This window comes from Lynx canadensis, chromosome C2, assembly GCF_007474595.2.
Source record: "Lynx canadensis isolate LIC74 chromosome C2, mLynCan4.pri.v2, whole genome shotgun sequence".
NCBI classification, from domain to species: Eukaryota; Metazoa; Chordata; class Mammalia; order Carnivora; family Felidae; genus Lynx; species Lynx canadensis.
In genome coordinates, this window is record NC_044311.2 from 103,023,036 (window position 1) to 103,036,322 (window position 13,287).

A 13,287-nucleotide genomic window follows, 5' to 3' on the forward strand; every position below is an offset into this window, starting at 1 on the left:
TTTATTTATTTAGAGAGAGAGAGCACATGCACATACACAGGAGCAGGAGGTGGGCAGAGAGAATCCCAAGCAGGCTCTGTGCTCTCAGTGCAGAGCCCAACACAAACCGTGGGATCATGACCTGAGCCAAAATCAAGAGTTGGATGCTCAACCAACTGAGCCACCCAGGCACCCCTCCTCTTCCTTTAATTAAAAAGCGAATTAACTCTCTCAAAAAGGAAACAAAAGAAAGTAAGCTATCAACAGTGAGTTTTAATGGCACTACTTTTTTGCTTTTGGTTTCCTTTTCCAGAAGAGCCCTTTTTTAATCAATGTTAGTACTATTGTCTTTATTTTAGTTCTCATCTTAAGATCTAGAATTTACTGAGAACTTCTAATTCTAGGTCTCTAGATGGATTTTTATATTTACTCCTTTCAACAGTTCCATGAGACAGACATATTAAGTAATCTTGTAAGTGGCAGAGATTTGCCTCCATGTCTCCAAAGCCCACAGTTTGGTTGCATTGCCATGTTGACTCCCATCGTTTTTTTCTCTCCTGGTTTAACCATCAAAGCACATTTACTGGGAAGTGGACATGTCAAAAGTGAAGGTATTCACATTCAGATAATATTGTGCTATTGTTTTCAAAGCAGTCCATGTTTCATGAGCCTGTAACAAAAGAAACTTTAAGTCATGATCTCTGAGTATGGAGAACACATGTTACATCAATTATTCAGATAATCATACAGATAATCCTAAAAGATTGAGAGAAATAGAGTGGAAGAATAATACAAAAAAAGGTTTGGTGAACATACTTTTAGTGACCTATATTCTTCAATGCTTAAATGTTTTACAGTATTTCTGGGGCTACCGCATGAACCAGTGTGGCAGAGTCTTGTTACATTATAGTATCTGTCAGTTGATCACAGTGCTAGTCTACAATTATAGGCAGGAGTGTACTTGAAAATTTCAGTATTCCATAAAGAAGACACAGTCTACTCGCTTATGTAATATTTAATTTGCCAAATAAACAAATGTCTGGCTTTAATACCTCTAAGTGATGCCTGTTGGAGAAAAACAGGCACAAAACTAGATGCATTATTCAAGCCGGTGGTTTTCATCAGCAAATGCTAACCAGAAATGAGCCATTCCTGGTAGACCAGTTAAAACTCAACTGTGCAGAGTAAGGATAGGACCAAGCCCCCAGAAAAACAAGGACATTCAAATTTTTTATGACTTTATACAACCCTTTAGCCTGGTAATAGAGCTTGATACACATGTAAAGAGAAAAAGAACAAACAAATGAAGGGATTAATTAATTTGTTATACATTTTTGTTTGCTAAATTGCTAAATTTTAAGAGAGAAATCATGAATAATTGAAATCCTCAGACAATTCAACAATTTCATTTGGCCTGGAGTTTCAATGTTTTTTTTTTTCCATCAAAAGAGTAAACATGGAATAAAACAGGCTAAAGCACGTTTCTTCTTTATTTCTCTTGGAGTGAGACTTCCAAATGAGTAAAAAGTGTATGGAAGGCAAGCAAATGAAGGAATGACATTAAATGCTTGGATGATTATTAAAGGTTTGGAAAATAAGCTGCTGAACAACTAAAAGGGAACTAAATGTGACTGCGGTCCATTTATCCACCTACTCAAATATGCAATAATCTACTGAGATTTGACTGAGTAACAATCATTTTGAAAGGTTCTGAGAAAAATGACCTTGATGGATAAGACATGACATGCACCTCACCTCTGTAGCCTAGGTAAGGGAGGTTGGGTGCACAAAGAAACAATTCCAGTGTGCCATTCACATGTGAACGGCATGCAATGGTGAGAAAAGAAAGAATGTTACCCAGGAAAGAAGGGAAAGTCTTCAGAAAGAAGGGGACATTTGATTTTAGTCTTGAAGGAAGAGGTGAAGTTTACTAGACAAAAGCCATTTTATGGGAAGGAAGGAGCAGTTACAGCGCAGGGCAGATAGAAAAAATCAGGGCTGATGGTGTGTTAACGCCTGCTGATGCAATGCCTATTTAACAAGATAGATGGTGGGAAGCCATTTGTTTCTAATACAAATACCTTATCAGCCAGCATGTTTCCCCACATATTTGGATTGCCATCTGGGTCCCAGTAATCCTGCAAATATATGTGTCTTTTGAGATGTAGGAACTGGTTTGCGGGGTCCTCCAACAAAAATGGTGCTCCCAACGCTCCTGTAATTTAGAGTCCAAGAGCACAGCATCTTTTAGGGCAATAGTTTACATCTCACTGTTTATCCTCTTAAAGAGACATAGCTGTGGCCTTTGGGAGTCTGGGTGCCTGACAAGGAGATCCCGAAAAAGCTATGCTTCGTGGGAGATGACTGCTCCTCAGCCTTTTGCCATGACTGCACTATCATCACCCTGTGTCCTGAATATAGTACAGCATGAAAGCCAGTGCCATGTGATGAACGGAAAAGACTTTTAGAACCTTCTTTACATGCATGGGAGCCCACAGATCTGAATTCAAATTCCAGCTCTATCACTTTTTTAGACAAGTTTCTTTATTCCTCTAAGCTGTAGTTTTCTTGTATGTAAAGACATAGAATAATAACACAGTAACACAATAATATAGGATTGCCGTAAGGATTGGATATACTCATGACTGTAAACCACCTGGCTCAAGCCAGGCGGTCAACAGTCTTTTATTCTTCCCTTCCAAGCCTTTTCTTTCAGTTTGAAGTAGACTGCTTCCAAATCTGGCACTGTGGTTTCAATTGTTAGTATTGATCTATCACTGAATTGAAGAGGTTTGTATTTTAGATTCCTTTCCACTCCAGGATTAAGAGAAAAAAAAAAAAAAGATGACTGTTTTTAAAATCCAGACTCTTTTATGTCTTGAAATTTTAACACTCTATATTGTGTTTTTATTCCCAAATAAAACACAATTGTGTTCAGAGTTCTAATTTGAATCCGTATAAAGGAAGAGCACACTGCCCGCCTATTTGTGGTAACAATACAATCTGTTCATTGCTTGTGATAGAGTCATTTATTACAAATGTTACATTAGGTACTCTATAGCTTCATCATTAACAGGATTCTACCGACCAGGATTACAGTGGACTGTAAGATACAAAACCTCCCCTCTGTAAGGGAGGGGAAGGAAGGGTCCAAGATTCAAAATAAAACAAGGAAACATAGGATTTGATTGCACTAAGGGAGTTTAGGAGAAGGTGGTGTTATTAAGCTTTGGGGCTCTGGGGCACAAGCAGACATTTTCATGATCAGGGAAATTGCTGAAACTCTTCCTTGAAGAAAAGATTAAATTTAGCAGGATGGGAGAAGGAGCAAGACTTTAAGTTTTAAGCTAGAGGAATGATGTGAGCAAAAATGTGTGGCACTGGGAATCTGTAAAATGGATGTCTGAAGACAATGGTTAGAGGTGGCTAGGTTATTTGTGCGTGAATGTGTGTGTATGTATCAATGTCATTTATATATACACACACACAAATAATGATAGTTGACATTTATTAAGCATTGTGCTAAGTACTTTACCTGAATTACCTTATTTAATACAACAAACCTAAGAAGCAGCACTATCAATCATTTCTTCTTGCGGACAAGGAAACTACATCACAGAAAACTTAAATAATATATTCATGGCTAGTAGGAAGGGGAGATGGAATTCTCCCTTTAAAGCCACTGTACAATATTATGACTAAGAAACAGGAATTCTTGGGGCCAAAGGAAAGTAATAATAATAATAATGATAATAATAATAATAGTCTTATGCATTTATAGAAAAAAAGGAACCAATCATTACTTAAACATTCTGTATGATCTGCTTTTCCAAGCTTGACCTGAGCACTAAGCAGGGTTCTAGTTATTAGTTCTATTACCTCTAGATTAATTTGTTAACCCACTAAGCTCTCGTTCTAAATGCCTACCTATTGAAAATGATGTGGATATTATGCATAGATCAGGCTGTCTGTGGGTGCAAAACACTACTAGTGATGGAAAATAGAAAAATGACTCAGACACATTCTTTATTAATAGAAAGTTAGCAATTTATGTTATTCAGTAATTTAAAAAGAAAAGATAAAAGTCAAATTTTTAGAAGATATTAGCAACAGACGATAGAAGTAATACTAGCCTGCTGGTAGGTAATCAAATTCAATACAATCAAACCAGCATGCCTGTGGAAGCCATCCTCCAAAATGTCCCCCAAAGATCACTGCCTCCTTGGTACTCATATCCTCTGTGGTCTTCTTTCATTTAGTAGAGTGGCCCTGTGTAACCACAGGGTAGTGCAGAAGTGACTGTGTGTGACTTCTATGGCTAGCACATAAAAGATGTTATAGTTTCTGCCTGTCCCATTCTTGAATCACTTGCTCTAATGGAAGACAGCTGCCATGTTGTGAGGACACTCAAACAGCCCTGAAGAGAGACCCATGTGTCAAGGAATTGAAGCCTCCCACCAACAGCCATACAAACGGAGCACCTGGGAACCTGATATTTTTGCTCCAGTCAAGCCTTCAGATCACAACAGTCCTCAGATCACAGTAGCCCTCACTGACATCTTTACTGTACCCTCATGAGAGATCCTGAGTCAGAATCACTGACTTAATCCATTCCCAAATTCCTGACCTTCAGAAAGTGTACAATAATAAATGTTTATTGTTTTAAGCTGCTATAGTTTGGGGGAAATAGTTATGTCATAGTAGATAACTAATACGGTGTTTTATAAGTGCCTACTGATGTCAAGATAAACTGCTAATCACCGGAGCTGAGACCCAGATGAAACAAGTGAGGCCACTAGGGCATAAAACAGAAGAAGAAACTTGCCCTCAAGCTTACAGATTTTGTGCCATGAGATCTCCACTTGCCTCATCCTAGTCTCTGCTCTGATCATCATTGCAGAGAAAGATAAACAAAGAATAACTCTGCCCCTAAGGAATTCACATTATATTCAGAGCTCATAAATAATTATAAGGAAACATATTGTGGCCAGACCAATTGAAGGGGGAATGATTAATTCTGATATTGGCATGGAGGCATCACAGAGAAATCGGTTTTGAGTTGGGCTTCAAAGGTTATGGAATGTTTCCACAGTTAGGAAGAAGGGAGTGGAAACAAAGCACATGTATTCCAGGCTGAAGAAGATTCGAGAGCCAAGGAACAGAGGAACAAAGAAGGCTCAGGTTCGGTGACCATCACTTTGCCAATGTGACTGCAGGGTAGGGTTGAGGTGTAGATGTGGTCAAAATGAACATTGGAAAGATAAGCCGGGGCCTGATTCTGAGGGATAATTACTCTCATACCAAGGAGTTTGGACTTTATTCTTCAAACAATTAATTATTATTTCTGAACAAGAAAATGATAGGACCACGTTTGCTTAAAAAATTTTTGTTTGATTGTGATAAAATATGCTAACAGAAAAATTACCATTTTAACCATTTTTATTTGTACAATTCAGTGGCATCAACCACATTCACAATGTTCTAAAACCATCACCACTATCTCAAGAACTTTTTTATCCCCTCAAATAGAAACTCAGTATCCTTTAACAATTCTCATCACTCTCTCCTCCAGCCCCTGACAACCATCATCAGCTTTCTGTCTCTATGCATTTGCTAATTGTAGGTACCTCATTGTAAGAGGAATCATGCACTATTTGTCCCTCTGTGTCTGATTTATCTCAGTTGAGTATCTTCAAGGTTTACATGTTGTAACATAGATCAGCATTTCATTCCTTTTTATTTTATTTTATTTATTTTAAGTTTTATTTATTTTGAGAGAGAGCGAGAGAGCGTGGCTGAGCACGAGTGGGTGAGGGACAGAGAGAGAGGGAGAGACAAAGAATCCCAAGCAGGCTCTGCACTGTCAGCACAGAGCCCAATGTGGGGCTCAAATTCATGAACTGCGAGATCATGACCTGAGCCGAAATCGAGAGCCAGATACTTAACTGACTGAGTCACCCAGGTGCCCCAGTTACTCATTCCTTTTTAAGACTGAATAATATTTTGTATGTATATGCCAACATTTTGCTTATCCATTCACAGATACTTTTGGAAACTCCTTTGTCAGTGTGAAAGGCAGATGGTAAAAGGAAGAGAGAGTGAGAGGAACAGGTTGGGGCCTCTTCTAATGGCCCAGAGGAGAGATAAGTGGGACCTGAATCAGGTGACTGACACCATGGATGGGAAGACAGAACTGACTGGAACAGAGCAGGGAACTCATTCATTTGGCCTCACTAGTGAGGACTGCCCAGCATTGAAGTTCTAGTTTTAACTGAGATGTGTTCATAGACCACTTCTCAGATTTCTCTTCATTCTCTTTGAAGAAAAGGTGTTACAGTATTAGACATTTAATGTGTTATTCTGTTAAAAAAAATGAGAGGGGGAGGTTTTCAAAATAGAGTATCTAGGCAAAGAAGATTCAATATCAATATCTAATAAATGTTTGTACATACATTAGGCTCAGGATATAATTTACAGCTAGATAAAGAAAATACAGTAACCACTTAAGATAGTGTTACTTGGAATCATCCAAAAGTAAAACCAATATCTGCACTATAATTGTCATGGTGTATTGTACAATTGCTAAGGGAAAAAAAATGTATTACATAAATCTTAGCAGAGAAGCATGGTTTAAAATATAAACCATAGCTATTTTAAGCTCTAATAATTCTGTCTTTTGAAAATCTTCTATCTTTTTGCTCATGGAAAATATTTCACTGATGCAATCTCCCCCTCAACCCCCACCCTCGCCTCTGAACATTCAAAGCACCTATTTCAGCATTATGTGCCCAACAGGCATCCAATAAATATTAATTGGCAGTGATAATAACATCACCCAGGAGAGAGACAGAAAGTAGTATTTATTATCCTACTTTACAAATGAGAAAATTGACACACGGAGATGAAATGACTCACTCAAGGTCACATAGTAAGTCATTGGCAGGGCTGGAAATAAAATGCAAGTTATACAGAAGGGCATGCTATTATCCTCTCTGCTTGAGAAATTTCTCCTCCCTTTTTCATTCTGCCTGATCAACCTTGAAAGTTAGTGAGAGCAAGATCAGAGTTTGTGTTTGTAAGCCTATATAATACTGCTGGGGTTTGAAAACTGAACCCTGAGTTTTATTACTTTGTTGGTTTTTAATTTTTTTTTAATGTAGGCAGTATCAGCCAGGTTAATGCCTTTTTTAAACTTTAAAATCATAAGCTATAAAAAAAATCTTCCTTTTTTTTCTTCCCAACTCCCTACATACCCTCCTTCCTTTCATCCTGTATCATAGTAGTTTTAATAGGATCTGTCAAGCTTAGTTCTGCTCTCTAAACATATCTTGAATATAGTCTGCAGAAAATTCTGTACAGTTCAAGTAAGGCAGCCACTTCAGAGTATGGAGATATTCGAGATCACAGCTCCTGCCACACAAGCCAAGAAGGATCAGAGATTGAGAGTCTTATCCTGGCCCTGCCAGTGATTTGTTGGGTCATTAGCTGGTTGCTCCTGCCTTTCCATTTCCTGTTCTTTAAAAGGAGGCTGGACGCTCTGGAAAGCAGTGTGGAGGTTCCTCAGAAAATTAAAAATAGACCTACCCTATGACCCAGCAATAGCACTGCTAGGAATTTATCCAAGGGATACAGGAGTACTGATGCAGAGGGGCACTTGTACCCCAATGTTCATAGCAGCACTCTCAACAATAGCCAAATTATGGAAAGAGCCTAAATGTCCATCAACTGATGAATGGATAAATAAATTGTGGTTTATATACACAATGGAATACTACGTGGCAATGAGAAAAAATGAAATATGGCCTTTTGTAGCAACGTGGATGGAACTGGAGAGTGTGATGCTAAGTGAAATAAGCCATACAGAGAAAGACAGATACCATATGGTTTCACTCTTATGTGGATCCTGAGAAGCTTAACAGGAACCCATGGGGGAGGGGAAGGAAAAAAAAAAAAAAGAGGTTAGAGTGGGAGAGAGCCAAAGCATAAGAGACTGTTAAAAACTGAGAACAAACTGAGGGTTGATGGGGGGTGGGAGGGAGGGGAGGGTGGGTGATGGGTATTGAGGAGGGCACCTTTTGGGATGAGCACTGGGTGTTGTATGGAAACCAATTTGTCAATAAATTTCATATATATATATAAAAAAAAAGATGTATAAGAAAAAAAAAATAAAAAAAAAAAATAAAAGGAGGCTGGATCAAGGGCACCTGATCCTTGATTCAGTTGGTTAGGCATCCGTCCAGCTCTCGATTTCGGCTCAGGTCACGATCTCATGGTTTGTGCTTTAGAAGCCCATGTGGGGCTCTGCGCTGACAGCGTGGAGACTGCTTAGGATTCTGTCTGTCTCTCTCTTTGCCCCTCCCCTGCTCGTATGTGTGCACACTTGCACTCTCACTTTCTCTCTCTCAAAAATAAATAAATAAAAATTAAAAAAAAAGTATAATGAAGCTAGATCATATGAAGCTAACTAAGGTCTCTTCTAGCTCTAGTATTTTTAATTGGCATATATTCATAACAAATAGGTCATTAACTGAAAATTACTTTCTCTGCATGGTGTTAGGGCATCAAAAACATATAGAATATACTAAATGGGTACCGCTCCTACTACCATCAAGGAGTTCACCTGTTGAGAAATTCAGCACTGAGATAGATAGAAATAAGTGAAGGAGAAGTCAAAATAGTCCTAGCCAATAATTAAAAGAATACAAATAAAAATGTATTCACATTATGCACAGAGAAGAGTGCCCATCATGGGCTGTGGAGCAGTATGTTGGTAATGAAAACTGTACAATTGGAAATGGAATGATTCCCTATTTTGTTATCACCCAGGGAAGGTTGAAAAAGAGTCTTTAAATTTGATATTGGAGAAATAACTGAATAGTCTTTATACTGTGCACCTGACTGTGAAGATGATTCCTTGTACCTACGCAAGAAGAGGAACCTATACACGAAAAAAGACCAGAAAGCCTGATGTGAAATATAAGCTATAGAATCAAAGAACAGAGTCTGATGGCAGAGTCCTATTTTCTTTCCTGTAGAAGAAACTCATTTAGAGTAACCTCAGCTCACCCTTCTCCCCCCCTTGTAGATAGACTCTGCCCCTCGGAAGGGGTGGTGCCCCATTTAACTGTCCAAAAGGCATAACTTGGCATGTTCAGCTAGCTCTTGCTTCTTTCTCTTGAGAGTTAGCTGCCCTCAGAGATCATACTTTCTCTTCTGGTTCTGCAACCTGCAACTAGATATGAAATTTACCAAATTCTGGGGTCCAGTCATCAGTTCCTTTACATCTTATACTATGTTATGTCTTCCAAATTAGCCACTCTCAGGATTAAAGGGAATTGATTGCCTTCCATGATCATCTTTGGTTTATTTCTCCTCTTGACCAAATAAGCAGGCAAAGAAGGGAAGTGGGGAGTTCTATGTGTCAGAAGGTGGTACAGAGAACCCAACATGTCTGTTGTCTCTAAGCCTCACTAAGAAACAGAGAAAAAAAGAAACAAACAGGGGCACCTGGGTGGCTCAGTCGGTTGAGCGTCTGACTTCCGCTCAGGTCGTGATCTCATGGTTTGTGAGTTTGAGCCCCGAGTCAGGCTCTGTCTGTGCTGACAGCTCAGAGCCTGGAGACCGTTTCAGATTCTGTGTCTCCCTCTCTCTCTGCCCCTCCCCTGCTCACACTCTGTGTCTCTCTTTCTCAAAAATAAATAAACATTAAAAAGAAAAGAAACAAACAAGCAAACAAATAAAAAAACCCCACCAAAAACAAAAACAGAATAGACCAGGGCCCTCCAACCAGCAGGAACTTATCATCCCTGGAAAGCCAGGGCTGTGAATTCTGTGAATATTCATAAACAGTTACAATGAGGGAAGGAATTCTTTGTGAATAAACATGGTGGAATTTAGTGGGGGCAGAAGACACAACAATGTCTGACCAATCCACAGGATGGGCCACAGCTAGCTATTTCCCTTAAGGGCTGGGTGATACTGCTATTTGAAGTGTTACATGATGCCTGGTGCTGGAGATGGAGAATAAGCACTACAGTCCTGGCACAAGTTCAAAAATGCTCAGGTACCGGATGCTGAAAGCAAAGCACTTAGCATTCAGTATAAGCAATTAAAGAATTACATTTATTATTTACTATTTTTTATTGGATTGAGTCCTAGTCTCATCCCTTAAAATGTTTGTCTTAAAAAAAAAAAAAGAAAGAAATGCCCAGGCACATAAATTAAGTATTAAAATAAAGTATAAATAGTCACTTGGAATTAAGTACAAAAGAGGCTCAGGAGAAAAGGATATACAGACATCTTGGCCATATGGTAAAATTTTCAAAGATCTAAGCGTAGGAGAAATTTTCTAATTTTCTAATTTTCTAAATACTCATGTTTAGGTTCATATATTTAAAGTTGAATATTAAAAAAATTGAATATTTAAAAAATAAAGTTGAGGGGCGCCTGGGTGGCGCAGTCGGTTAAGCGTCCGACTTCAGCCAGGTCACGATCTCGCGGTCCGTGAGTTCGAGCCCCGCGTCAGGCTCTGGGCTGATGGCTCGGAGCCTGGAGCCTGTTTCCGATTCTGTGTCTCCCTCTCTCTCTGCCCCTCCCCCGTTCATGCTCTGTCTCTCTCTGTCCCAAAAATAAATAAACGTTGAAAAAAAAAATTAAAAAAAAAAAAATAAATAAAGTTGAATATTTTATTCTCTGTGTTAATAATTTTTGTTAGAAATTATGAAATAGTTATTTTTTGATTCCCACTCTAAATTTTGATCACTGACCCAAAAATTTATGGTGGAAAAGAGAAGAGTTGTATTTCATGTAATAGACTGTCACTTTGCTACAATTCAGATAAAAGTTAATGAGAGAGAGAATGAGAGAGAAAAAATTTTGGGTTTTAGAGGAAAAATATGAAGAAGAAAAAGAAGGAGAAGGGAGAAATCAAGAAAAGAAATGAAAGGAAATAGAAACAAAAGAAGGGAGGTTATAAAAATGAAAGGTTCAAGAGGTGAAAAGTCATAGAAAAAAAGAACAGGACAAAAAGGGAAGTAAAAAGACAGAGGGCAAAAGAGTCAATGGAAATTAGTTAGGAAAAAAAAAAAAAAGACACTGAACTTCAGGACTAGCTCTTAAATTCCATCATTTTACAAACCTGTTAAGGAAATGCTTTCATAAATGAACTTTTAACTTGGGAGCTTCGGCTTTACTGATGTTACAATTGCTAGTGTGTTGACTTTGTTGCAAAGTAAATAGAAACTAGTATTACTTGAGTTTAAGCTCAGTCTGTTCTAACCTGCTCTGAACACATTAACATACACAAACATACATGCTCACATGCATGGCCATGTAATTCCTGGACTCATGTTTTGGACCTGGCAGATCTTTTATTTGCTTTTAATTTTGTGGACAGAGAAATTTGTAACGCACAAAAGGCAGCATTTAATATGATTCAATAGTAACCCTTGTGGGTCATTGCCTGTGTGAATTGATGGGATTTCCAACTCTAGGGCCCTGACAAATGGTGCCACATGGACAGGAAAATAGATGGTTTTTCTGGAACAACCAGAGTGCTCAAAGAATCCAGTAACAGGCAATGATATTTTTCTCTAACTGAGTTATTTCCCAGTTTATTCTCACTACTCACTTTCTTGAGAGCATTGATCAACCTTAAGCCAAAGTGAGTAGATAAAATTAAGAGCAAGTTCTTATAAAACAAACTAAAACTATGTACAGAAAATAGACTCCCAAGGAATGGGAGGGTAGGGAGGGCAGCTGGATGACTGAGAAGGGCCGTTCCTCGTTGCTTCTACGATGGCACAAAGGAAGGCAAAAAACGGAGCCACTGGAGTGGGGGGGTGGGGGGGTGGGGGGGGCAGGGCTGACTGGGTCAAAGGGAAGAATGTGAGCTTAAAAGCTCTTATCAGAAAAACCCAACCCAACCCAACCAACCAAACAAACAAACAAAAACCTTCAAGACAAACTGCTGTTGGTTGCTAGCCATGGAGTAAAAATAGGACCTGGATGTCTGCTAGAGAAACAGGCTAAAGGCAGTTTGCTTCTACTGTCTAAAACCAGAAGACATACTTGCACTTCATGTGAGCTTATCACAGGTTGACAATACGGGCAGCAAGAACCTCCAGCTTGTTTCACATACGGGTCAACCTCAAGGACTGGCTTATTTACTCTGTGAAACACTTTCCACATATGCGTATTTTCCATATTTCTCCTTTGTGTGAAATGGGGCTGTTGGATTTTAACAAGTGCCCTCTTGAGGTGGAATATACTGAGTTAGGACTTCTCTTTACCCTCGCTACAACTAGCCACAGCTGGAGAAAGCTTCCGGTTATATCTTAGTTGGCTCTATCTGTTCCCATAAAGTCATCCAGCTCCCTCACTCCAGGCCTGCTCTTGGAGAACCACTGGCCACAACAGTGGATTTATTCCTTTTAGCAGGTGGGCTTGCTGTGTGCTCTGTTGCCTGTCCTGTAGCTGCATATCCCATATCTAGCAACAGGGCCAGAGGAGACAGTTTGTGTAGCAGAAAGAAGGGTTTTGTTCTCAGAAGACCTAAATGGAGGATTTGCATGTGAATCCAGCATCACCATTGATGAACTGTGTAGTTTAGTCATTTAACTTCTCTAAGCCTAAATTCCCTTTGTAGAAGGAAAATCGTAACACTTATTTTCAGAGTGATTATGAGAGTGGACTTAAGGTAACCTATGGAAGGCCCCTCCCACAGAATAAAGACTTCAGGTAGTAATATTAATATTTTCTGCTTTTATTATAGGAGAAGGCAATTCTTGACCTGAATGCTGAAGAGAGGGTTTTTGTTTTGTTTTTTGATCAAATCATGACACTTGGACTTCTAATTCTCTGGCCAGGGAACCAGTTCCAATGTGCATAAATTACTATTTTAAGAAAGTCAATAAAATGATTTGAGGACTGTGCTCATGAATGTAATTACTTGGGGAAGCTTCTTCATCATTTTTAGCTTCAGCATTCCCATTTGGAAAATGGATAATGACATCTTTTCCCTATTGACTTCAAATTAAGTTCTAGACAAAAGCAATTTGTTAGACAACTAATCTGTAACAGAGAAAACTTTTTTTTTAAATAATAAACACACACCTTTTTAAGATGGTTGTTTTCTTATGAGTAGAGGGCTCCAAGGAAGTGCAGATGAATAAGCTGCATTCTTAAATGAAAGATGGGAGGAGAGAGGGAAGAAGTGACTGAAGTTGATTCAAGCTACGATCTCCTACTTGAGAGCTGAATGATTTAGAAAATGTCAGTTAAACGAATCATTTGTGTAAGAAATGAATC

The 13,287-nt window shown here is 38.8% G+C and overlaps 1 protein-coding gene across 1 annotated transcript; it reads right to left on the reverse strand.

Moving 5' to 3' along the window:
* Positions 1-399: 399 nt before the first annotated feature.
* On the reverse strand, positions 400-12,168 carry CC2H3orf85 (chromosome C2 C3orf85 homolog). Its single transcript, XM_032594588.1, has 4 exons — positions 12,049-12,168; positions 3,719-3,819; positions 2,061-2,196; positions 400-649 (listed from the first exon to the last, which is right to left on the reverse strand). Exons 1-4 carry the CDS (start codon positions 12,166-12,168, stop codon positions 560-562), a joined length of 447 nt encoding a protein of 148 aa, XP_032450479.1. The 3' UTR covers positions 400-559.
* Between the last annotated feature and the right edge of the window lie 1,119 nt (positions 12,169-13,287).